This window comes from Manis javanica, chromosome 16 (assembly GCF_040802235.1).
Source record: "Manis javanica isolate MJ-LG chromosome 16, MJ_LKY, whole genome shotgun sequence".
Taxonomy (NCBI): domain Eukaryota; kingdom Metazoa; phylum Chordata; class Mammalia; order Pholidota; family Manidae; genus Manis; species Manis javanica.
Window position 1 is genome coordinate 66,234,588 of NC_133171.1, and position 25,041 is coordinate 66,259,628.

At 43.8% G+C, this 25,041-nt stretch overlaps 1 protein-coding gene, 1 long non-coding RNA gene and 1 pseudogene across 5 annotated transcripts in view; 1 reads left to right on the forward strand and 2 right to left on the reverse strand.

Annotated features, from left to right (window-relative positions):
• Positions 1-25,041, reverse strand: part of LOC140846802 (uncharacterized) — a 477,545-nt gene that overhangs the window by 375,169 nt on the left and 77,335 nt on the right. The gene's annotated exons all lie outside the window — the stretch shown is intronic.
• LOC140846796 (histone H3.1) lies at positions 509-18,836 on the forward strand. 3 transcript variants are annotated; one of them, XM_073224545.1, is made up of 3 exons: positions 515-969; positions 10,250-10,521; positions 17,506-18,836. In XM_073224545.1, the coding sequence occupies exon 3, from the start codon at positions 17,792-17,794 to the stop codon at positions 18,200-18,202; it is 411 nt and encodes a 136-aa protein (XP_073080646.1). In that variant the 5' UTR covers positions 515-969; positions 10,250-10,521; positions 17,506-17,791; the 3' UTR covers positions 18,203-18,836. The 3 variants fall into 3 exon arrangements, 2 of the variants coding, with proteins under 2 accessions (XP_073080646.1, XP_073080645.1); XR_012126206.1 differs by lacking the exons at positions 10,250-10,521; positions 17,506-18,836 and adding an exon at positions 2,144-2,290 and having other exon boundaries at positions 509-969; XM_073224544.1 differs by lacking the exon at positions 10,250-10,521.
• Positions 15,557-17,494, reverse strand: LOC108396300 (histone H2B type 1-M-like; annotated as a pseudogene).

Below are 25,041 nucleotides of genomic sequence, written 5' to 3' on the forward strand. Positions count from 1 at the left end.
AAGTACCTCCTAGAAGGGTGGAAACACCGGAAGCTACAGAATTAGCTCTCCGTGAGTTGAAAGATTGCGTGGAGACCTCAGGGGGCCGTGTAGTGGCTGGGGTTGTATGGTCTCTTTTCACTGAGACAGTGGAAAATGTTATACCGGAGAAAGGATTATTGAGAGGGTTAGTGAGAGAGAGAGGGACTTAGGTGGGAGAGCGACACACTTCAGCATCGCTTGGAGGAGCTGGGCGATAACATATGGGATGCTGTTAAAGAAGAGAGTCAGTTACTGAAAAGGCAGCTTAAGCTCCTAGAAGATTCCTTAGCAGTGGCGAGGGGGGAGACGGCAGGAAAAGCCGCGGGGAGGCGGAAGAAAGTAGTGCCGTCAGCCCCGGAAATGGTGGAGGAGGAGCCGTTGGTGGAGAAGCTGGAGGGAGAAGAGGAGGAGGCGGGCCGTTGGCATATCTGCTACGCAGGGCCACGTACCGTCTTCTGCTGTTTCAAAGGCCCGCCTAGCTGTAATAAAAAAATAAAAATGAAACTACCGCGGGCTTCTCAGGGGTTAGAGCAGCCCCCTCCCCAGGTTGTGGAGCACTCCATGCTCTGCCCCTATACCCTGGATGAGCTGGTGGACATGAGTGTCCAGTATAGGCAGAGGCCATCGGAATCTCTGCTTACATGGCTTTTACGTCTCTGGGATATGGGTGTGGTGGAAAACATTGTTGTGTATGGTACTGAGATGAGTAGAATGGCTTCCCTGAAGACTCACCCTCCCCTCCGGCAGAGGTTGAAAAGTGCCCGTCATGCCTCGGAATCAGACACTCCTGGAATCGCTGACAGCTGCCTTCAGGAGAGTTTGGCTTAATTAGGGTGATTTACCATATTTTCCCAGTAGTTGGAAAACGTATGCAGAGCTCCAACAGTTACTGCTGATGCCAGGGCTTCTGTTCACAAAGCCGAAGAATGAGCTTCACAAACACTCAAGGTAGGAGAGCAAAGTACAGGCTTTTATTTAGAGAGAAAGTGAAAGGACAGAGCTCCCGGCTCACACAGGAGGAGACAAGAGAGTCCGTAGTGGTGTGTTGTCTAGGGGGTTTTATAGGCATATGAGGATTTTTTGAGAACATGAAAAAAAGCTTAGGGGTGTGGACTTATTAATTGGTCCTAGGATATTTAGAATAAACTTGATTCAATTAACTTCCTGCTCTGTTGATTTCTCTCTGAGATACCAGCATCTAGGTCTGGGGGCATATGAAAGAAGGCTACCTGCTCAGTCCCCAAGGTGGGCTGAGGTATTGTTTGCTAAAGAGTTAAATGCAATGTTATCTTTAAGGTGAAATCCTTCTTGCCTTTTACTGTGTTATGGCTGGGCTTGCATGCTAACTTAGGTTGCAACAATAAGGGCATTGAGGGAAGTACAGGGCACGACTGAAAGGAGAAGTGCAAAAGGCCCCATGAAGGTCTTGAGGACCCAGATGTGGGTTGATAGGATAAAGGCCTGGGTAGTGAAAGAAAAACTCTATGGGCAGCCTGATAGAATATTGTTAGATCTGTGGCACCAATTAAAGCCAGAGCAGCAGTTCCAGCTGCTGAGGTCCAGGACATGGAAACCAGAGTCAAGGCCTCATGCCCAGCCTGTGTCCCTGCAAAACTTCATGGGAGACAGTACTCAGGATTTGCCTGAGCCATCACCCCCACAGGAGGATGATTGGGCATCATTGTTCGACTGAGGGGGTGTCAAAGTCCCCACCTTGGGGGACATGGTGGGGACCAGAGGCCACATGTATAATTAGCAAGTCATTGGTCCCATATGAATGTACCATGTGCCCTGGCTCTGGTGGACACAGGAGCTGAGTGTTCTTGGATTCATGGGAACCCTGAGCATTTTCCGGGACCCCTGGTGTGATAGCTATGGGAGTAAGTAAGGCAATTAGAGTGAAGAAAGCCCACATTTCATTTACTCTTGAAACTGTTAATTCAAATCTACTGGGACAAGAATTGATTACATAGGACTGAATGAACTGATAAGGGGTGTTGTAGTTGTGGGTAAAATTGTAACATTTCCAGAATGTCTCACCTGGATTTAGTACATCTGTGTATCAATAGGCGTTCAGAGGTGGAAAGAGGTATGGCTTTAGTGTATTTGCTTCATTCCTCAGGAGTGGAGAGAAGTTCATCTCCATATCAATGGGCAAGGAGAGTTTATCTGTACCTGAGGTGATGGGGTGGTCTTGCTGCTGCTCCAGCAGGACAGAGAGATGGGTTGGACCGCAGTTCTGTAAGCAATAAACGGGTTTTAAACTTTATTTCTCCCTTTGACTGATTTCGGATTTTAGAGGTATTTTGCCCCCGGGATTTCCTCTCCCTGGACTTACAGGGGGTAAGGCAATTAGGGTGAAGAATGCCCAAATTTCATTGGGGATAGGGTGTTCAGCCCCAAAGGAGTATACTTTGTACATTTCTCCCATCCCTGAATATATTTGGGGGATAGATATCCTGCAGGGACTGTGGTTACAGACCACTGCAGGTGTGTTCAGACTAAGGGTATGTGTGGTAAACGCAGTTCTGAGGGGACATGCTAAGCACCCACCTGTAGCTCTGCCTGTACCTCAGCGGGTGACAAATATTAAGCAGTATAAATTGCCTGGGGAGCACAAGGTAATTGGAGGAACTTTACAGTAATTGGAGAGGGTGGGCATCATAAAGCCCACTCATAGTCCTTTCAAGTCCCCAGTGTGGTCAGTGACAAAGCCAGGTGGATCCTGGCTTATGACTGTAGACTACAGGGAATTGAATAAGGTCACACCCCCTTTGCATGCTGCTGTCCTCTCTATAGCAGACATTCTGCACACCCTCAGCCATGAACTCGGCACGTATCATTATGTAGTAGACCTTACTAACACATTCTTCTCTATTGACATAGCACAGGAAAGCCAAGAAGTTTGCCTTCACGTGGGAAGGCTGGCAGTGGACATTCACTGTCCTTCCACAGCGATATCTCCACAGTCCCACCATCTGTCATGGATTTGTAGCCCAGGAGCTGGGCCACATGGAGGAAACCACAAACAGTGCAGTTATATCACTACAGTGATGATATTATGCTCACATCCGATTCTCTTTCTGATTTAGAAGGTGCAGTTCCTAGACTGTTGCAACATCTACAGGAAAAATGATGGGCTGTGAACAGCACCAAGGTTCAGGGACCTGGTTTGTCTGTAAAATTCTTGGGGGTTGTATGGTCTGGTGAAACTAAAGTTATTCCTGAAGAGTTACAGACAAGGTCCAGGCTTTCCCACCCTCTACCACTGTGGCAGTGTTAGAAGAGGTTTTGGGTCTTTTGGGTTACTGGAGAGTGTATAGCCCGCACTTGGCACAAATTCTGAAGTCCTTTTACTGGTTGGTATAAAAGGGCTTCAGGTGGGACTGGATGAGACATGTGCAGCTGCTTTTACTGCTGCCAAGTGAGCAGTCAAGTCCATAGAGTTATTGAGTGTAATGGACTCATTAAGGCCCTGTGAACTTGATGTTCACGTAACCAAAGATGTTTATGGATGGGGTCCTTGGCAGCGACTTGAAGGGACACATTGGATGCTGGTCACAACTATGGAATGGAGCAGATGTCTGATACACCTTGATAGAGAAGCAACTGGCTGCTGTGTACCACACCTTGGTAGCTACAGAGCCAATTGCTGGAACAGCTCCAACCAAGGTAATAATCACCTATCCCATCGCTGGATGGGTGTGAGACTGGACCTAAACACCACCAACTGGCATGGCATGGACACGCAGACTGGCCAAATGGAGCGCATATTTACAGCAGCACAGCGCCCTCTCTACTAGCCCCTTAAGTGAAGAACTCCAGTGCTTAATGGGGCCAGTGACCTCTACCAGTGGAAAGCAGGAAGAACTTGCTTTTCAGCCCTTGGTGGGTGAGACTCCTTTTCAGGGGTGAAAAGCATCTCTACCTGAAGATGCTTGGTACCCAGATGGCTCTAGCCGTGGGCAGCACCTGAAGTGGAGGGCTGTGGCTTTCCATCCTAAGACTGAGACAATATGGATGGAGGATGGTGAAGGGAAGAGCAGTCAATGGGCTGACTTGCAGGCAGTATGGCTCATGATGACCCAGGAGCTTTCCCCCATAGTTGTCTGTGTAAGATAAATTCTAGCCGAAATAAGCAGGTGAAGAGAGGCAACAAAGGGCCAGGTAGTTTATTTGAATGCAAATTCCTGGGTGAGGTTTCTCAGTCTACAGAAATGAGGCTGGGAAAGTTGCACCCAACAGGGCAGGCAGCAAGTTTTTAAAGAAGGTAGGGGGAGGCAGAGCTTAGATTTACAGAGGCGCAAGGATTGGCTTGCCTAAGGCATATTTTTCAGGTTGGGAGGGGGCAGCAGTCGGAGACTTTGGCACGTCATGAGTGTCTGAGGTGCTCACCCTTACCCCCAGTGCCTTCAGCCTTACATTCCAGCCTTTTGGTCATAATGGGTGATGACTTGATCTGGCTACTTCTGGTTGACAAGGGGCGTCTTGGGGAGGGGTTTCATAGCATGTAGTTACATTGCTCTGACTGCAAATATCTTGCCTTGCTTTCTCCAGAGGCTCTCACTTTATTCTGTCTAAGCTTATGGTCCCTGTCTCATTCTCTCCTCTACAGATAGAGACTCTAGCTGCTGGTAGGGAAAAGGGGTGATGACCGCTCTGGCTGCTTCATGCTGAGAGGGGGCGCAGTAAAGGGTGCAGCTGGGTCTCCATCACTGGTCAGTTGAGAGGGCCTCAGAAGGTTGGCGCTTCTATTCTGGGTTTCATTTCTATTACTATTTTCAGTTTTGTGGCTTCTAGGCAAGATAGAACAAATTGTTATTCGGTTAAGTGGCAACATCTGTAGTTGGATTTTCCACTCTGGAAGGACAAATTTTAGATTAAGAATGCATGTCTGAATATGAGAACTAGAAATATGAAGACTTTAATTGAGAATCACAGCCAGGTATCATGGGGAAACTAGAATTCTGGATCGAATTTACATCTCAATGACTAGTCTTAGGATTTGGTATAGATAAGACTGCATTATTGAAACAATAGTTTTCTCTAAATTCACCCTCATTTTTATTAGAAGTAACTAGGTTAAGAAAATAAGTAACACTTGGCTTAATGCATAAGTGCAGCAAGAAGAGCAATTGATTACATAGGTTCTTTTAAATATGCTTTGCTGGAACTTTTTGTAAGGAATTTCAGATTGAATTTTTAAGGGCTTCTTGAGGCCAGAAAGCCAAGCCAGACTTGCCATCAGGTTGTGCCTGCAGTACCTGTAGATTTGGGTGAATTCCTCTCTTCTTGAGGTTCTCAAGACATTCCTGAGGTTCCTGCATCTGCCAGGGAGTAACCTTCTTTACTCACCTGGTAGGGCTGCTGGGAACTCTGTAAACCAGGTACCAGGCCAGTTCTTCTAAGGGGCTTTGTTGGCTTTATAAAGTCAATCTCAGTTCCTTAAAGCTGTCTGTTCATATCTGAGTTTACACATGTGTCTCTCACGTATGATGTTCCAGTCAAAGCCTTGGTAATACAACCAGTGTTTCTAATTGGTCTTCTTACAAGGAAAGCAGATTCTTATTGAACTTGTTCAAATAAACATACTGCCATGAAATATAAAAATAGTCACTGAGAGTCTTTTTGTTTTTTTAATTCTGGAGGGATCAGGTAGAGAGAAAGATAAAGTCTCAATTCTGCTTATAAAGGCAGTTTAGAAAACTAAACTTTTGTCAGCTTAAGAGAAAAAGCTTAAAACACTTTATCAGCAACATTTGAAACAAAAAGCTACAAAATCATCTTCTTTAGTTTACTTAATCTTACATAACTAATACTTGTTCTGCTGAAATCTAGTTCTTTACTAGCTTAAGAGTAATAAAACAGTGACTATAAATAATAAGACTTACAAATGACAATGGTTAAAGATCTCATGAGAGCTTACTCTAAGACAGTTGACAAGGAAATTCTGATATTTCTGTGACACAAAACATTCAGTAACAAAGTTTAGCATTATTTTTTTTGACAGTGCTTTCTAGGTAATTAAGCAGGTAATTATATATCAGATAAATCAGCTAAATTAGCCAAATATTTTCTCCATTGAGAAAAAGTTCCTCTGACATGTTCCAGGGGCCTTCTGGAAAATATCAGAGTTAACTAGAGATAAAAGTAGCTTTTTGAATTTGATTTTGGGAAGCTGTTACAAGTTTTAAGGCACTTGCTTAAATAGGATTATAGGTTGCTATGACACAATACTTATCTATTTAACCAGAATGACAACAAAATACCTCAACAGCAAATAAAAGAAGGTTACACAGTTGTCAGCAAACTTTAGCTTTTAGTCCTTTTAATATTAAGATCTCATTTTCTTAAATACTCTGACAACTCATTGAGACTTTAAGAATGAGAAACTGCTTTGATAAAAAAAATTAGAGAACGTTTTGCAATTTTTCAATATTAAGAGCAGACTAACAGTTAAGAAAACTTTGTCTTTTTAACTGAAAGCAAAATTCTAATTTTGCTGTGTACTTGATACCGAGATACATTTGCTTTAATTTTATGTAGCATGACCATATTAAATTCTACAAATTTTCTACAACTTTCTTTTTATATTTAGAGTTCTCTCTCTAAATAAACAGCTGTACTTTAGAACAAAGTTACTTTCTTTTATCAAGACACATTCTTTTGTATGCAGAAATGTTTTCCTTATTACTTTAAGTAGTTTTAATTAGAACTTAAAACTATTAGGTACTTTAATTTTTAGTGAACACTGAGAGGTAGGCTATTGTAAACTGTTACAGTAGCATTGTTTGGATTGACAAATTTATGAACATTTTATAATTTCTGTTAACTATGAGCTTTACAACACAATCTCTCACTAAGCACAAAGCATATCTTTTTAATTTAGCAAAATTTTAAGGTTTTAGGTTACAACAAAGATATTTAGGCTGTAGATAGGTATACACACTGTAACACACAAAAAGGTATTCACTTGCCACACTTCTTTAGTTCAGTCATTCATAACAACTATGCTAGATTACTTATGAGACCTTTACTGAATATTAAACAAAGCTAAGCCTTTAAGCATTTTATTCTTAAAAGATTTAGCAGATAACTATCCACTTAAATGACCTTAGGTAAACTTAGGCAGCTGATAACCACAAGGACATGCCCACCTCGGTCAAACCCAAATTAGCATTAATGCTTAACATTTTTTATCAGATTTCCTGGAAGTTTTAGAATGCCCAATTTTCACAAGCGCTTGTTTTTAAATCAATTTTTATTAATACCATCCGGAGGTGGGAAAATATTTTTCATTTACACACCTAGACACACAAACATACAAACTGAGACACAACGACTACAGTCAGCAACACCTCCCACACAAAAACATATACACAGACAGACAAACCGATATAAAGACTTGAGTCACTGATATTCAATTGCTTTCCCTCTCCTCAGCTTCCTGTCTGTGGCTTCTGGAACCAGAGGGCGGGATGAGCGTGTTCTGTTGGGGGAAGAGGGCGGTGAAGGAGGTAGGAGAGGGGGAAGGGGTGGTGCAGCTACCGAAGAGGAGAGCAGGACAACGGCATGGTTGAGAATGTAGGAGTTTAAGATGGTGATGACACGTGTGAAGACAAAGGACTTAAAGATGGTGGTGGAGAGAGGGGGAGGGGATTGCGACCTGAGGGAGACGGGTGACTGAGGTCTTCTGGCGGATCTGAAAAGGAAGAAGGACTGGGCAGAGTAAGAGGCTGACAGTCATTAACTGGAGATCGGGCCAGGAGAACCTGAGTCATTGAACACTTAACATAAAGGTCTGGGCAGGAGCACAAAGTCCAAAAAGCCTGCACATATGGGATTTCACTCTACTCTCTGCTCTAGTGGCAATAATTAGTCAAGTCGGTGAGGAGGCCAAAACTGAAAGTTCCCTCAGGGGGCCAGTGAGATTGATTGTCCAAGGGATACTGAGGCCTGGCCTCAGAGCAAAGAAAGACTAGCTTCCGTTTGCAAACTTATCGGGACAAATATAGAGTAGCCAAATTAGAAATGAGACACCACAACGGGTTCTGAGACTCTGCTTTTGAGGGCTGGTTCCCCATGTCTGTGCCACTTCCTAACTAATCCCGCTGAGAGGAGCACCCAGTGTCCCAAGCGCACCAAGTCAGGGGAGACGTCCTGGGAGCCTGGGTGAGGGATGTCTCCCACACCGCAGGGCCAGGGGTGGGCCGGATGCCCGCAGATGTCCCGGGGCCTGGGGTAGGGATGTCTTCTGTACTGCAGGGCCATGGGTGGCCAGATGACCACAGAGGGTGGGCTCGATGCCCAAAGGGCCGGATGCCCCACCTGGACGTAGCTACAATTTCTATCGTACCAGGTGAAAAGGAGTTAGGAAGGGAAACAGACTGGGGGAAACTGAGGGACTCACTGGAAAATAGACCATGCAGCAGAGAGCAGGCTGAGGTCCTGGGTCAGGGAAGGAGGGAGCAGGGCCACCGGTGGCCGGTCGGGGCCCTGCGCTCATGCTCCTTCCCGGGATTTCGGCACCAAATGTAAGATAAATTCTAGCCGAAAAAAGCAGGTGAAGAGAAATTCCCAGGTGGGGTTTCTCAGTCTACAGAAATGGAGGCTGGGAAAGTTGCACCCAGCAGGGCAGGCAGCAAGTTTTTAAAGAAGGTAGGGGGAGGCAGAGCTTAGATTTACAGTGGCGGGAGGATTGGCTAGCCTAAGGCACATTTTTCAGGTTGGGAGAGGGCAGCAGCTGGGGACTTTGGCATGTCATCAGTGTCTGATATGCTCACCCTTCCCCCCCAGTGCTTTCAATGTTACAGTCTGCACTGACAGCTGGACCATCTATCTGAGCTTGACCCTGTGGCTACCGATATGGTATCATGCCAACTGGATGACTGGTCACTGGCTGCTTTGGGGGCAAGAGTTGTGGCAAAGACCTATGGGCTTCTGGTCAGACTAAGACTTTACCATATATCATGTGATTGGCCATTTGCCCTTGGCATCCCCAGGGAATGATGAAGCAAACACATTGGCCCAGATGCACTAGCTAGAAGGAAAGCCTGCCTGTGATGTGGCCCAATGGCTGCACCAGCGTTTTTTGCATGCAGGGAAGTAAACAACATGGGCTGTAGCCCACGGGTGGGACTTACCATTGACCTTTGAAGAAGTCAGCAAAGCCCGGAAGGAGTGCCTTGTGTCCTGTAAGAGGGACTTAACACCGATTCCCACAGCAACATGGAACAATAGTAAGGGACCCAATACCCCTTGTGACATGGCAAATAGACTGTATTGGGCCTCTGCCCATATCAGAAGGATTTTGGTATGCCATGACTTGTGTGGACATGGCTACTGGACTATTGGTTGCTTTTCCTACTCGCTGTGTAGTTTAGCAAACCACCAAGATTGGCCTGGAGCGTCTTTTTGCCAGCTATGGCTGGCTGCAGGTGATTGAAAGGGATCAAGGCACCCACTTTACGGGACATGTGTTAAGAAGAATTGGTGTAGCAATTAGGAATAAAGTGGAAATTTCATGTACCATACAATCCTACCGGGGCAGGCATAATACGGAGGTACGGTTTGTTGAAATCTGGCCTGAATTCGGACACCAGTAGTCTTCGGGGTTGGTTATTTCACCTATGGAAGGTGTTGCGGGTTTGAATGAGAAGCCACATAAGGAGCTTCGAGCCCTGTGGATATGCTCACACACCTTGCTGCCTCTCCCTTGCAATTGTATGTCCAAACCAAAGAAGAGATATTGAAGCCAGGATATGGCCAGCAGTGCAACATCCTGCTGCAGCCCCTACTGCATTAATCCTGGAGACACTGCTGAATGGCTGTTGAATGGGCATTTTGACACATGGACCAGCAATGGCTGGCCCTTCTGGCACCTTGGGGAAGAGGCCTGGAAGCTGGCTTCATGTATATTCCTGGAGTAACAGCTGAATGGCCTCCAAACATCATGGTAGTATGCCCAAAACATCCAGGAGGCGAGAGCATCTTGCGGGGAACTTTTGTTTTATCTTTATGGCTAGTGCGTGTACCTTCCATAGCCCTATATATTGACCCATCTGTAACTCCCACAGGGAGGGGGTGAAAGTCTGGTATACTAGACCTGGACAAGATCCCATTCCTGCCACTGTTTTATCACAAGACCACTCTCTTGCATGTATCTTACTTGATGGACAAGATTTGCCTATGCTGGTGTAATTAAAACATGTATCTTATCGCCCTTAAGGTTGTCTCCTACAGTCCTTGTAGCCTGATTGTGCCCCATAGCTGCAGCTGCCGCATGATGATTGCTCTGAGCCCTCAGCTACTGCCTGCCTATGGAATGGAGGAGCGATGGATTTAATCTGCATTGGACTTTGAACCTAGGTGGATCCTCTCGCTTGAGGATTGTCATAATTTCATTGCTGTTGCTATTTTTATGTCATTAGTCTGCTTACAATGCTCCAGTTTTCTCGCCCAGGGATCATTGTGGAAGAAAGGGAACGAGTGGATTGTAAGGTGAGATTTCTGAGTGGGTGGCCTGTGGGTAAAATTGTAAACATTTCCAGAGTATTTTACCTAGCTTTAGGGCATTTGCATATCCTCAGGGTTGGAGAGAAGTTCATCTCCATATTAATGGACAATTACCTGGGCAAAAGAAAGCAAGTCTGAACTTGAGAGTTTAAAGAGAGGGACTGGCTTGCTTGCTTGTATTGATTCTTCTGGAGCAGAGAAGAGATAGGCTGTGGACCGCAGTTTGTAAGCAATGAACAAGTTTTAAACTTTGTTCCTTTGACTGATGTTGTTTTTTACAGGTATTTTGCCCCAGCATTTCCTCTCTCTGGACTTACAGGGGCTTATTGTAAGTGCCTCCACTTTGGGTCTGTTGTTTTTGTCTATAAAATACATTTGCCCTGGAAAGAGAAAGAGCATGAAAATCTTTAGTGGGATATTTTTATGCCCCCGTTCTGGAAATATCAAACTTTACTTTTATTTACCTTCCGTTGGTATGTATCTAGAAAACCATACCATATGTGGGTAAATTGTAATATTTCCAGAATATCTCACCGGGCTTTAGAACATCTGAATATCAATAGGCGATCAGAGGTGGAAAGAAGTTCATCTCCATATCAATGGGAAATTACCTGGGCAGCAGAGGATTTATCTGTACCAGATCGGTGAGGGGAGGTTCTGTTTTGCTTTTCTGCCTGAGCAGGAAAGAGAGTAGGCCCCGGAGTACAGTTTTAAGCAAGAAACAGGTTTTAAACTTTAGTTCTCCCTTTGACTTATTTCAGTTTTTAGAGGTATTTTGCCCTGGGATTTCCTCTCCTGAGACTTATGCCATACACAACTACATGGGAAGCTGAGAAATAAATGTCCAGGAGGAAGAAAGATTAAATTGTAGCCAGTGTCTCTACCTCTGAAGCTTTGTAGTTTGTGTGAAACTAGTGCCCCAAAGTTAGTGTCATATATCTGTCATCTTAGATATCCTTCCTTGCTCTAATTCTCTTTAGAAAACCTGCTTATCTTCTCAAATTGCTATGCATAAGTCTTCTGTCCTTTTTGATCATAGTAGTAGGAGCAGTAAAAGAAGTCAGAGTTATGGGTTAAGCCCAACTCTTGTTGTGGGTCTCAGATCAGGCATGCCAGGGCAGGAGTAAGGAAACAGGTCCTCAAAGAAAAGTAGATTATAAAAAGGGAGCCTTATTTTAGCCGGCCGGCGTCTGCCGAGGAGCAAGCTCTCCAAGTGCAGCCCAAGCCCCAGTTATAACATCCTTTTAAGCACTTTTACCACATCTTGCTTAGTTTTTGCAACTTTTCTGCCTTGCCTAAATTCAGCAAGCTATATTCCTTGTTTAATGCTCGGGGGCCTTAAGCATCCTGTTTTGCTCACCTGCTGCAGGAAACGTGTGATACTGCTGGTCTCTAACAAAACAATGTACAGAAGCAAAAATAGCGTGGAGTTAGTTGAGCATCCTGTTTCTCATGGGATTTATATATTTTCCTTTAGTTTCTCAGAAGTTGGTACGTGACTAGGGTCTGGGGCTAACTTTACAGAGAGCTTTATGTCCTATTTTTATGTCTGAAACTGCTTCAACCCCTCACACTCTGAACTTGAGCAAGTTAACTCATCACTATGAGAATTACTGTATTATGTCTACAGATGAAGAAACGAGAATGGTTCTAAATAATGCCCAAGGTCATTCAGCTAGTAAATAATGAAACAAATTTCATCCTAGCTAGTAGGCCTCAGAATTCTCCAATTTTAAACATATTTCATTGCTCTTCTGATGCTGGTGTGATAAGTGGACTCGCAGACAGAAAGAACAGCAGAGCGAGGCTTTAATGACGGTCTTACAAGATGGGGTGTCCGGTGGGCAGGCACACCTGGGGAGTTTGGCGCCAATAATTTATCTCCTAGTACGCGAGTCCCTCCCCTGGTTCCTCATTGGCTGAGTACTACAGGGTTCACATTCTTTCCCGGACGTCGCCTAAGCCGGTTGTATCTTTCCTTCACATTTGTCTTATTATTGGTAGGTTTGAAAAATTCAAACAGGTATTGCCAGGCCCTTATCAATTCCCCCACCTCCACTCTCAGCCCGAGCAGTTTCCATCACGTGGCCCTTTGTTTATACCTTACTGTTAAAATGTTTAAACATCCTAGTGAGAATAAATCACATTTAGGTTTTATACTCTTTTCCTAACACTGGAATTCTTGTTCACAGAGTCAAAGTATGAACTTCGCAAACACCCAAGGTAGGAGAGCAAGGTAGAGGCTTTTATTTAGAGATAAAGTGAGAGGACAGAGTTCCCCGCTCACACCAGGAGGGGACAAGAGAGTCCGGGTTTGGCTCGCTGTCTAGGGGTTTTATGAGCGGTTGAGGATTTTCAGGAACGGGCGTAAATGGCTAGGGGTGCAAACTTGCTGAGTGATCCCAGAATGCGCATTTGTGATGAGTAATAAATTTGCTGCTCTGGTTCTTTCTCAGGATAGCAGTTTCCCTCTGGGAGTATGTCAATTAAGACCGCCTGTCCCCAAGGTGGGCTGGGTTGTTGCCCGTTTGCTGAAGTGCGTTAAGAATCTTCTTAATTTGGGCTGTTTATAGTTGGGCTTGCTTACTAAATTATTCTTTTTCCTAGGTTGCAGATTACTTGATTAGGATTAGAGAAGGGAACACAGTGAAAGGGCAAGCTCCCAGATTCTATTTTAGCCAATTGGGGCCCGGATCCTACCTCAGCCAATCGGAACCCGGATCCCATTTCACCCAATCGGAGCTTGGTCTCTCTCCAGTCAGCAAGGAGCTCACCCACTTAGACCCTGCCAATTGACCAGAGCACGACCTATCACCCCACCAACTACCCCTAGTTCCAGCCAATCAGCCAGAACCACGACCATCACCCCACCAACTGCCCTAGAACCCCATAAAACTTTTGTGGTATTGAAACTCGCTGTCTTTCTCTGGCATTTTGCCACTGTGTTGGTGTAGATGAGAGATTGAGCTCGAGCTAGCTCGAATAAAGGCTCTTTGCTTTTGCATCAGTGTTAGCTCCTTGGTGGTCTTCTGGGATTTGCGACTTTGGACACAACAACAGCACATAGGTACAGTTAAAAATAAGTGGGCCTTTTAGCAGGCTAAGGTAAATTTTACCGTGTCATGATCTAATTGATACAGTGAAGTCACGGGTTATGCTGAAACATTTCTCTTTATCTGCAGAACACTCAAACATTCCAGGCAAAGTTTCTCCGGCCTTTTGAACTTTAACTGATCTCACTGATGATGTCTATATTCCTAGTCTGGTACTTAGAGAATTAGTGTGACTGACTTTGTGTAATGCTCAACGCAGAGTTTTGATAGGGACTTCTTTGCACATTGTTACATTGTTCTGACTAATTATCTTGCTCTGCTTTTTCTCTGGAGACCTTCACCCTAGTCTTCCTAAACCCAAGATCCAGTTCTCACTTCTATAGTTGTGCACTCTATTATTTCCTCTATAGGACAATGTTTCATGTTCTAGATGAAAGGGACCATGTCTGGTTCACATTTGTGCTTTGAATGGTAGACACAGTTGAATGAGGTGGGCATTTCAAATGTAAAAAGCCTTAAGGAAAATAGCAGAGTAGCTTGATATTAGAGAGATGAGGTTTTTAGAGTAAAAGGCAAGACAATCTTATGGGCCTGGTGGGGCAGAGGGTATATGTGCATAAAGAATATTGACATCAGTAAGTATGTCTTCTGAATGAGTTGATAAAATCCACCATAATAAAAGACAGGACTGAGGCAGGTAGGATTGGAGTTTGTAGACCGGAGTTGGACTTTGAATGAGCATTAAAATCAGCAAGGTGTGAATGGACTCCAAACTCAGCCTGACCTCATTCCTAGGCTTTGAATCTGCCCATGCAGGCCTCCCTCTATTTTTCAAGTTATTTTCTTGGGTTCCCAAGCCCTGTGCTGATTGCACACAGCAACATTTACACTCTCAGTGGTGTCAGGCACTGTTCACCTCAAAATGAAAATCTGATTCTAACTAGAGTTGTATAGTTTTCTTTTTTCCCCAACTGAAGCAATTATTGCCAATATTTACAGTTTATTTTTGTTGCATTAGGAAGCTCCAGTGTCATCCTAATGACAGAAGAACTTACTAATTTTCCTCTTACATTGACTTCTTCAGGCATGAGCTGTGGCAGGGACTGCTACATAGTTGTCGCCTGAAATTGGCTTTCCTTTTTTATTTAGTAACTGAACTCCCCAATCTTTTTTTTTTTTTTTTTTGTAGCTAAGTATGGCCACTATTTTTAGGCAATGGCATATGAGCAAAGGTGGAGTTACACCATCCTCAGGGGTTCAGTAACTGGTGGGCTGCTTCTGTGCCCTTTTCTCCTTTCAGAATGGAATGTGAACATGATAGCTATGGCTGGAGGGCTTATTCAGGCAAACCACAGATGTGAATCAGACATGATCCCTGCCGTCTAGAATTGAAAGTCCCATGGAGGAAATAACGTACAGAACTACAAAAGAGCAGTGAAATATGTTTAACATTGGAGAGTTTCAAGGCCTACTACGTGGGTTGAAATTTGTTTCAATTTGTTTGAAAGGATCATATTGGGTTCCCTGAGTGGAGCTCCCTTTCCAGGCTTGAGCTTTACACAAGAAATAACTTTTATTTCATGTAACCTGTGACTATTTTAGGTTATCTGTCACTTCCTGGGAGTATCTAATACCCATAACAGGTGCACATTTTAAGAAAATCCTAGAGGGATAATGGACAAAATTTCTATTATAGTGTTCCTTTCTACTTTTCCGCAAGACCTTAATAAGGTGCAGCGGTGGGACTTCTATAATATCCTCATGAACCAACTATGATGAAAGTGTAAATCTATAATATAGCCCCTGTTGTTAACTATATTCCATCAATACAAACTTGAACTCCACACATCTTTTGTGATTCCTCTCTCTTGCTGTCTTCTTCCTTTGCCACCTCGCTAGTTGATTTCTTTCCAGAATTTTAAGTCATTTCCATTTTTGGCAAAACTAACATGACATTTAGGCTGATGCTTCCCCCTTCTGTTAGTTTGAGAGATTACTGTTTAAATATCCACTTTAGACTAAGCACCATGACAGGGAATGGTCGTCTTGCTCATTGGTCTTTCCCTAGTATCAGTCACCTTATGACACTTAATGGCTCTTAAATGGAATCAACTCCTTCCACTCAACATTTCACATAGAGAGGATTCTTAGACACATTCTAGTATCACATATGATCTAGCACCAACCTAACTCCATGATTCAGTAAGTGCCCATGACAGTACATGAAATAAAAAATGAGAGCCATAACTAGAAGACTGGTAGACACTAATACTGAGGCATTTTGAGAATTTTTATCTTAAGTTGTAATCAGGTGGTGATCCCTATTAGCCTCTTCAAGGAGACTGCCTGATTTCTTTGCCCCTGCCAAAGATACCACCCCAAAATAAAAGGCCTTCTTCCTAAAATTTTTGTGGTTTCTCTCCTGTCTTAATCCTATATATAGTTTTCAAAGGGACAAAAATGCTTTAAATCACTTAGCTTAAAGGTTTGACGTATATCAAGACAAATTTCCCTTTTTGCTCCCGATACCTTTACCATTTCTCATAGCATGTGGCAATTGTACATTATATCAACTAACTTGACTCAAAATGTAGTTTTCTAGAACTTGTCTTTAAAGGAGGCTCAATATAGGATAACCCAGGTATGTTTCACAGCTGACTAGGATCAGAGCTGTGACGAAGTAACAGCACTTGTAAAAATTCTTAACGCATCTTAATTGCTTTCTTTGTTTTCACAAGACCGCATTTTAGCTAAATTTTGTGGGTAAGTTGATCCTATCAGCAGTTAGTGCTAAGCTCTCAATATAAAAGTGGGAGCTACTCTGAAAAGAGCCTTTGGGTAGTTAACGCCGGTTCTGATGGCAAGTTACTTGGAGCTGGTGTACTTGGTGACGGCCTTGGTGCCCTCGGACACGGCGTGCTTGGCCAGTTCCCCCGGCAGGAGCAGGCGCAGGGCTGTCTGTTATCTCCCTGGAGGTGATGGTCGAGCGCTTGTAATGCGCCAGGCGCGACGCCTCGCCCGCGATGCGCTCGAAGATGTCCTTGACGAACGAGTTCATGATGCCCATGGCCTTAGGCGAGATGCCGGTGTCGGGGTGGACCTGCTTGAGCACCTTGTACACATACACCGAGTACCACTCCTTGCGGCTGCGCTTGCGCTTGCGCTTCTTGCCGTCATTCTGCGCCTTGGTCACCGCCTTCTTGGAGCCCTTCTTAGGCGCCGGAGAGGATTTGGTAAACTCAGGCATAATACCAAACAGTGCACGGAAGAAGATATGTGGGGCGACCTAATTTTGTAGGGCTCCTATGCAAATGATCAATGCGTCTCAATCCCTGATTGGATAAAATTGACCATTAGAAACAGTTCATGCAAATAAGGAGACTTGAATTCTACCTTTTGAATGGTTTTAAGTGGAAACGATTTTTTTCCACCATCCAAAAAAAATTTCAAAACTGCAAAAAATTAATTTCCTGTCAGTATCTATTTATGGACCTTCTCTCCCGCTAAATCCAGACCTAGAGACAAAAGCCCGATGCACATTATGACTATAGTACTAAATTGCAGTTAGGGGTTCCTAGGAAAGAAAATGTAGAAATCAGCTAAATGTCTTAATGTTTTCAAATGTATGCCACTGGCATTCCCAATTTGGTCTCGTTTGGCAACGTTTAAGCTTTTTCAATAGGATCCTCACATTTCTAAAGCGGTATGGCTTTTAAGAATCGAGTGTCAGTAAGTGATGCCAGCGTTTGTTGGACTGCGGAATTGTGGAATACGGTGTTTGTAATGCTAAAATCGCTTCAAAGACGCTTTGTTAAAGTATAAAGGGCGAAACTGTGCTGGATCAATTACGTTCACACGCGAAAGATTTTGAAACAGCTCAAGTATTGTAGCACGTTCATTTTCATCTCTTTCGCAGATTTAATCCCAAGGAAGGCGATTAGAACAAAACCAGTGACGGTACCTGTAAATCATAAAACACAAGTCGAATAAAGGACAGAACAGAAGTGTGAGAAGACATAAAGAACATTTCAAAAGATCAAGATTTTACAAAACGATCTGATAGCCAATCACAAGGCTTGTAAGTTATTTAATTCACGGCGCGGAATTTGAAGAAACGGACCAATCAGGAGGACTTGTCCTTCATAAATACGAGCCAGCAGTGCTGCGGATCTGGAGGTGAGTACGGTTTGGAGTTTTTCGTCATGGCGCGTACAAAGCAAACAGCTCGCAAATCTACCGGCGGCAAGGCCCCGCGCAAGCAGCTGGCCACCAAGGCGGCCCGCAAGAGCGCGCCGGCCACGGGCGGCGTGAAGAAGCCCCACCGCTACCGGCCCGGCACGGTGGCGCTGCGCGAGATCCGCCGCTACCAGAAGTCTACCGAGCTGCTGATCCGGAAGCTGCCGTTCCAGCGGCTGGTGCGCGAGATCGCGCAGGACTTCAAGACCGATCTGCGCTTCCAGAGCTCGGCCGTGATGGCGCTGCAGGAGGCGTGCGAGGCCTACCTGGTGGGGCTCTTCGAGGACACCAACCTGTGTGCCATCCATGCCAAGCGTGTCACCATCATGCCCAAGGACATCCAGCTGGCGCGCCGCATCCGTGGGGAGAGAGCGTAAACTGTAAAAGTACCGCCTCCAAACAAAGGCTCTTTTAAGAGCCACCTAAAGTGTCTACGAAGAGCTGCTTCTACGGCGTGTAGAAGTTTTTCTCTAACTTAAGTATACCCATCGGAAGTGCAGTGGTGCCAGCAGGAAAGCAGCTGCGTTGGGATTGCTCCAGTTCTCTGGGTACCCAGCACACTGCTTCCCTGACCTCCACACCACACGCAAGGCTTTTTACCAATCTCCAGTGGCAGACTTAACCCCTTTCCTCTGAAGCGTTTTGTGCTGTATTTAGTCAAGGCTGGCACGGGATCTTTACATCCCAGCTGCTATTAATGGACGAGAGTGCTAAAAGCGGTTCTAAAGTTTAGTACAGAGCTGCTTTAAGTGCCTTCTCAACGGGGGGAAGGTTTCGTCGAAAGGTTAGGTGTTCCATGTTTTAAGTAGCTTGTACTTTATGCAGCGACAATAAATGTTGCATCCTTAGATGGCCCCCAGCTTTGGAAATGTAATCCTGTCTAGGTGACAAGCGCTAGGGTCAAGGGAGGCAATTGAAAAATTTGAGTTATTCTATGTCGTTAAAACAGCTGAAATTTGCTAGGCATCCAGAAATGGTGTAATGAAGTCTAATAAAAGTACTGATCCTTGAGCAATCCTTATAAAAAGTGAAGGTGTCTGCACACAAGATTAAGGACCCAGGTGGAACAGATCTGGTCCCAGAACATGTGTTTCACCAGGTATCAGCTTCAAGCAGTACCACCAGCAATGGACACCCAGCAGTGTGGCCAGTGGCACAGCAGGGCAGAGCATTACTGCCCCACATACAGTACCTGGAATGACAGCTGACTGTTGAGCAGACTAGGAATTCAGAGCTTGTTGCTGCAACTAGCTGAAAACTGCAGAATATGTCTGTACCCTGCATGATATGGTCACTGTAAGTCTGGGGAGAGGAAATCCCGGGGCAAAATACCTCTAAAAACCGAAATCAGTCAAAGGGAGCAATGAAGTTTAAAACCCGTTTATTGCTCACAAACTGCAGTTTGGGGCCGTTTCTCTCTTTCCTGCTCCAGCAGAAGCCACAACCGGGCCCTCCCCTCCCCTCTCAGGTACAAATAAGCCCTCCTTGCCCAGGTAAATTACTCATTGATATGCAAACTTCTCTCCACCCCTGAGAAATGATGTAAATGCACTAAAGTCATACTTCTTTCCGACACTGAACGCCTATTGATATGCAGATATACTAAAGTCAGGCGAGATATTCTGGAAATGTTACAATTTTACCCATAACAGAATGGGAATAGGCAGAAGAGGGCAGAGACAAGGACAGAGCAAATTACCTCATCTTTCTCTGGGTGATGGAAAGGGGTCTATCAGATTACCTCACCACTGCTGACCCGGAAATTCCGGATTTATTTACTGCTTTAAGATTACATTCCTGAAAGAGGTTGAAACTACAATTAAGCTAGGTGTTAAGCACTAACCTTGGTGACATAGGCTTGGCACAAGTGATTCCGTTGTGGGGTGGGGGTCTGTTATCTCTTTTAACAGTATAAACAATGCAGAATTACAGAAGAAAGCGATATGAATTCTCATGGGCTAATGCTCTGTTCTCATTTGGAGGACAGAGAGGATGGAGGGTTATAGTCCTTTCCTGGGCTTGGTGCAATGAATTCCAGCAAAGTTGCACTCTTAATGGTAGACAAGGATTATATGCAAGTGCCAGAAATAAAAGTGGGATAAATCCTAGATTTTTACTTCGTAAAAAAAGTTGCTGAGCTAGTTACATGGAAGCATTAGGAAAATGTAAATGATGTCCTTGGAATAAATAGAATGTTCAAAACAAAGATCATTATCATCATGCCCTTATGATGTACCAACCACACTACCCTAAAGGGCATTGGTTAGCTCAGCCTCACACATTGGAAAATGTGAGATTACAAATACCAGTTTTGAAACTCAATTTACTTTTGAGGTAGAGGCAGCAATATCTACAAAATCACATTCCAACATAAATGAACCAAACCTCAGCCCAATGGACATGTCACCACTAGAACAGCCAGAAGAAAGCAAAAAACTGCTATTTATGAAAAAAGACCACATTGATTTGTTAAGCAAGCCACAGAGTACCAAGCAATACAGGGTAGCAACTACTGAAGAATTGTCACAGCTTTTTTACCTTGTTGAAGTAAGTAGATTCACAAGCTGCCAAAGCGTCCCTAGAGTTCCTTGAACCCAGTTCTCCCTCATGGTGACAACCTAGAAATTATACTCTCAAAGTCAAGTGATTGACATTGGCAAAACAGTAACTATTTACCAGGTTTTACATGTACTCTTTTGTGAGGTGGGGTCGGGGGGGTAACCCTATGCAATTTTATCCAGCGTGTAGATTCATGTGTCTATCACCGCAATGCTGATTCAAAACTCTTCCACCACCAGCAAAGGACTCCTTATGGTCACTTCCACCCACTTCTGGATAACTAATCCATTCTCCATATCTAGTTTTATTATTTCGAAAATGTTTTATAAGTGGAATACTGTGACATTTCGAGACTGGCTTTTTCCACTAAACATTATGCCTTGACATCCATCCAGGTGGCTTCATGTATCAATAGCCTCCCTTTTTATTACCAAGTAGGATTCCGATGTATAAATGTATGAGATTTTATTTAACTATTTGCCAATTGAAAGATACTGTTCCTAAATTAGGCTGTTGCAAATAAAGCTGTTACGAACTTTCATGTACAGGGTTTGTGCTGTTCCCCTGCCATCCCTTTGGTTTTTCTATTTCCTGCATTCCACCTTAGTTACGTCTTTTCAGATGCAGAAGAGCTATGATGATGACTGTGAACCTAATAATCATCTTTTCAATAGTCACAGAAATCACATTGCTTTACTGTTATCATTTGCTAGTTTGCTTCAAGGTTTACAAGTATTGCACTGAATGGTTCCAGTTTCTGAAATATCTATCACTTTGGGTTCTGTAGCTGATTCTTAATTCTATCTAGCAAGAGTCTGCAATGTTTGTTGAATAAACTGCTGTTACTCAGGTTCTGCGGTTCCTGCCTTGGCACTTGGGTTCTCTCCGGGAAAAGGAAATCCCGGGGCAAAATACCTCTAAAAACCGAAATCAGTCAAAGGGACAAATAAAGTTTAAAACCCGTTTATTATTCACAAACTGCAGTCCCGGGCCGTCTTTCTTTGCTCTGGAAGAAGTCAGCAAGCAAGCCAGAGAGCCTCCTCCCCTTTACCCTTCAGGTTCAGACACGCCCTAGGTTGCCCAGGTAATTACCCACTGATATGGAGATGAACTCCACCACTGAGGATATGCAGATGTACTAAAGCCAGGCAAGATATTCTGGAAATGTTACGATTTTACCCACAGGTTGTTATGTGCAGAGATACTCCCTTAGTTCCTAAAGATCCTCCAGTGTTTAGTTATCCTCCCAGGCTAAGAGGAAGCTGGGAATTCCCATTGCTAGTATCGGTAAAACCTGACTGAACTCACACATCCTGGGCTTCTCAAGGGTTTGTCATAGGCTTCTGCACTTGTTGGAGGAAAGTTGAGAGTTATTGTCTCATTGGTTCTTTGAGGATTAATAATTGAGCATTATTCAGAACCATCTGTGCAAGTTCTGAGCTCTTTCTGCCTTAGTGATTGTCGGTAAAATTGTAACATGAAAAACAGGATGTTCTTTTGAGTCTTTTTTCTTTTTCAATATAGGGTTTTGGGGTGGTGGTGTATCCAAACTTTGGTACATTCTGCCTGATAGTCTTGGTCATTTGGAATAAGTGGTAATTAGTATATGCCATTCTGAATACTCTTGCAGTTTTGGTCCTATGTTAAATCTAGAGGGATGGCAAAACATTGGGCAATCATTCTGCAAATATTAATTGAATAATTGACTTTGGTAAAGATTATCTGTTGGATTCTCCCAGAGGAGGACGCCGCCCCAAATCACTCACGAAAGGCATCTCTTGATGCAACAAGCAAGAGGAATTTATTCAGGAACCAGCTAGCTGGGGTCCAAGTGTTAGCCCGACACAGCGGGTCTCAACAAGGACCCCGAGCAGTCAAAGCCGGAGGTTTTTATAGCATTTTCTAAAAAGACAGTATTTCTACAAGCACGTAACAGGGTTTTTTTCCCAAGGATGCATAAATCTTTGGTTGGCGCCACATCCCGGGGGTTTCACGAGAAAAGAACACCCTCAGCCATACAGTGTTTCAGCGAGATAAGCTTGGTATGGATGACTAACTGACCAAGGTTAGCTGTCTGAAGGCCGCAGCTACCCACCACCTGGTGTTCATGATTAACTTGTTTTTCACCTTGTTTTTCAAGGGCTTTCTGAACATATTCAGAAAATGGCCTCTAGGTTTCTTAAGATGGCTGTGCTCAGGCTAACCTGCTGTCTTCACTGAATGTTTAGGTCCTACATATCAATGAATGCTAAAATTTTTAGGAAAAGGTTGGGGAATAGTATGTTCAAAAGGTGCCAAGTATCCCTATACATTACTATTTATTTGCAAAGGGAAAAATACATCTTTACAGTGGAGTAAGCCCCCCATATGTTGTAATCTAACTTAGACGCAGTAAAAGTACCCAACCTCGTGTACATAATATAGGATATAACCTTTGAGAAAGGTGTACCTGGAATCTAACCATGTCTCATCCTGCACTTTACAGTGTAAGATAAATTCTAACCGAAATAAGCAGGCTATGAGAGGCAACAAAGGGCCAGGCAGTTTATTTGAGCGTAGTCCCGGGCGAGGTTCACCATTCTGCATAAATACAGACTAGAGAAGTTGTGCCCAGCAGGGGAGGCGGGGTTTTTAAGAGAACAGGGAAGGGAGGGGGAAGTGGGCCGCTCCAGGGGTATGTGGGCAATTTTTATTGGCTCAGGGTCGGGTGATGGACAGCCAGAGATCTCCTCCTCCCATAGGGAGGGGGGTCTGCATCCGGGATTTGTCCGCACGTCATGGGACTGGCTCCTTCCCCATGTGGCACAGAGCTGCTTGGTGCTGTCTCTCCTCCGCCCGGCACTGTCCTCGCCCTTCTCCCTCTGGTATTTCCAGCTTTACACAGAGAAAAAGAAGCCAGTTAAATACCCTCACAAGGGGAAAAGACAATCAGAATCCATAACGTGGGTACATGTACACAATTGGTTTGGTTTCTTCAAAAAGTCATGTCATTAAAAAAGGTATATAAAAGGTGGGAGACTGTTTAAGAAAAGAGACTAAGGTAATATATCAACAAAACCCAATGTGTTGATTGGATCCTGGCTCTAAAGATAAAGCTTAAAAGGTATTTTAGAAACAATTCAGGAAACTTGAATGTAGACTAGATATTAGATCATTTAGTGAATTTTTTTGGTTTGATAGTATTGAAATTATGTGGAGTATTCTGATTCTTAGAGGAGTTAGATACTGAAATATTTAGGGGTAAAGCATCACAATGTTTGTAATTTACTTTAAAAAACATGTACATATAGACATATCCATACAAATGTTAAATCACTCAGTTATTGATTCTAGGTGATATAAGGATGATTGATAAACCCACCTTTTATCTTTTTGTTTGAATATTTTTGTAATACAAATTTGGGGAAAATTCAAGGGGTGACAAAATGTGTTGAAAACTGATCCGTTATTATGAGACAGGTCATCTGAACAGGTGAATGTAAAGATCTTTTGCCTGTAGAGAGGGCATGAAGCAGGACACACAACCCCCTGGTGTTTGTCATAGATATATACCATTCCCCCTGCACTGACTCTCTGAACAGAAGTTAGCTAGAGGGGAAGGACGCAGAATAGATCACTTCAGGCCATGGCGGTAACAGGTAAGGGGGCCAAAAGAGTAAGACATAGGAGACAGTAAGGGGGCAGTTAAATGCCATAGAGGCTGGGAAAGGATATATGAAGAAGCAGGCCCGGTGGTTGCCTGGGTGAGGAGGGCATACTATTATAAACTGAGAAGCTGGGAATTACCTTATATGTTGGGAGACATGTCAGCGAGGTGTGTGTAGGTGATCTACACAGTAGTTACATTAATTCTTTTTGTTATGGTGACTATGAACTTTTTGCTGTGTAGTGACCACATTGGGTTGATGTCACTGTTCAGTTCAGGTAGAGATAGGTGACACTGTCTTACAGTGGGTGATAAGAAGAGAGTTTCCTAACGAAACTATTGCAAACTGAGGGCAAGGTACAGAAACTTCAAGAAACAGGGCCTTAACCCAGGCCTCCTAAGTGGGGACAGGTTATTACCTATAAGCCTGAAGGGGTAAGGGAAGCAGTTACTGGAGCTTCATAAACAGGGATCCCTGGAGGAGTTGTGGCTTTGAGGGAGGGATGCAGGCAGCAAATGGTAACCCAGGCAGGAAAATGGGAATAAATACCCACTCTCACCCATCTTGCTCTCCTTTCCTCCAGTCTCCAGCAGGTGCTTTTCACTGGCTGAACAGTACTAGAAGTTACAGTCCAGGTTAACACATTGGTCAGATCTATATGTGAACTTTCATAGGTAAGCCTCTTAGGTGGAGACAGTGGCCAGGTGGAGAAGGTAGAGGTAAGTCCAGATGGCCAAATGGAAGGTATCTGGTGCAGCTTCATGTTATGAAGTAATGCTATCTCCATGTTTTCTTGTCCAGATGGTGTCAAAATTTAAACCATTTGTAGACCACATAGGAACTTTACAAACCATTATAAAAATTTTATTCTGTATACGCAATTACACAGGGCTAATTATTTACTCTCTAAATATATGTGTTTTAAATGTAGAATGGTATGTTTTATTATGAACATACCGGGTTTCAGACAAGCACTTGCTTTCTTCACATATATCAAATGTATTGATAAA

What these genes read in the sequence shown, in the direction of transcription:
- LOC140846796 (XM_073224545.1), top strand. Translation starts at nt 17,792, where the DNA reads ATGGCGCGTACAAAGCAAACAGCTCGCAAATCTACCGGCGGCAAGGCC.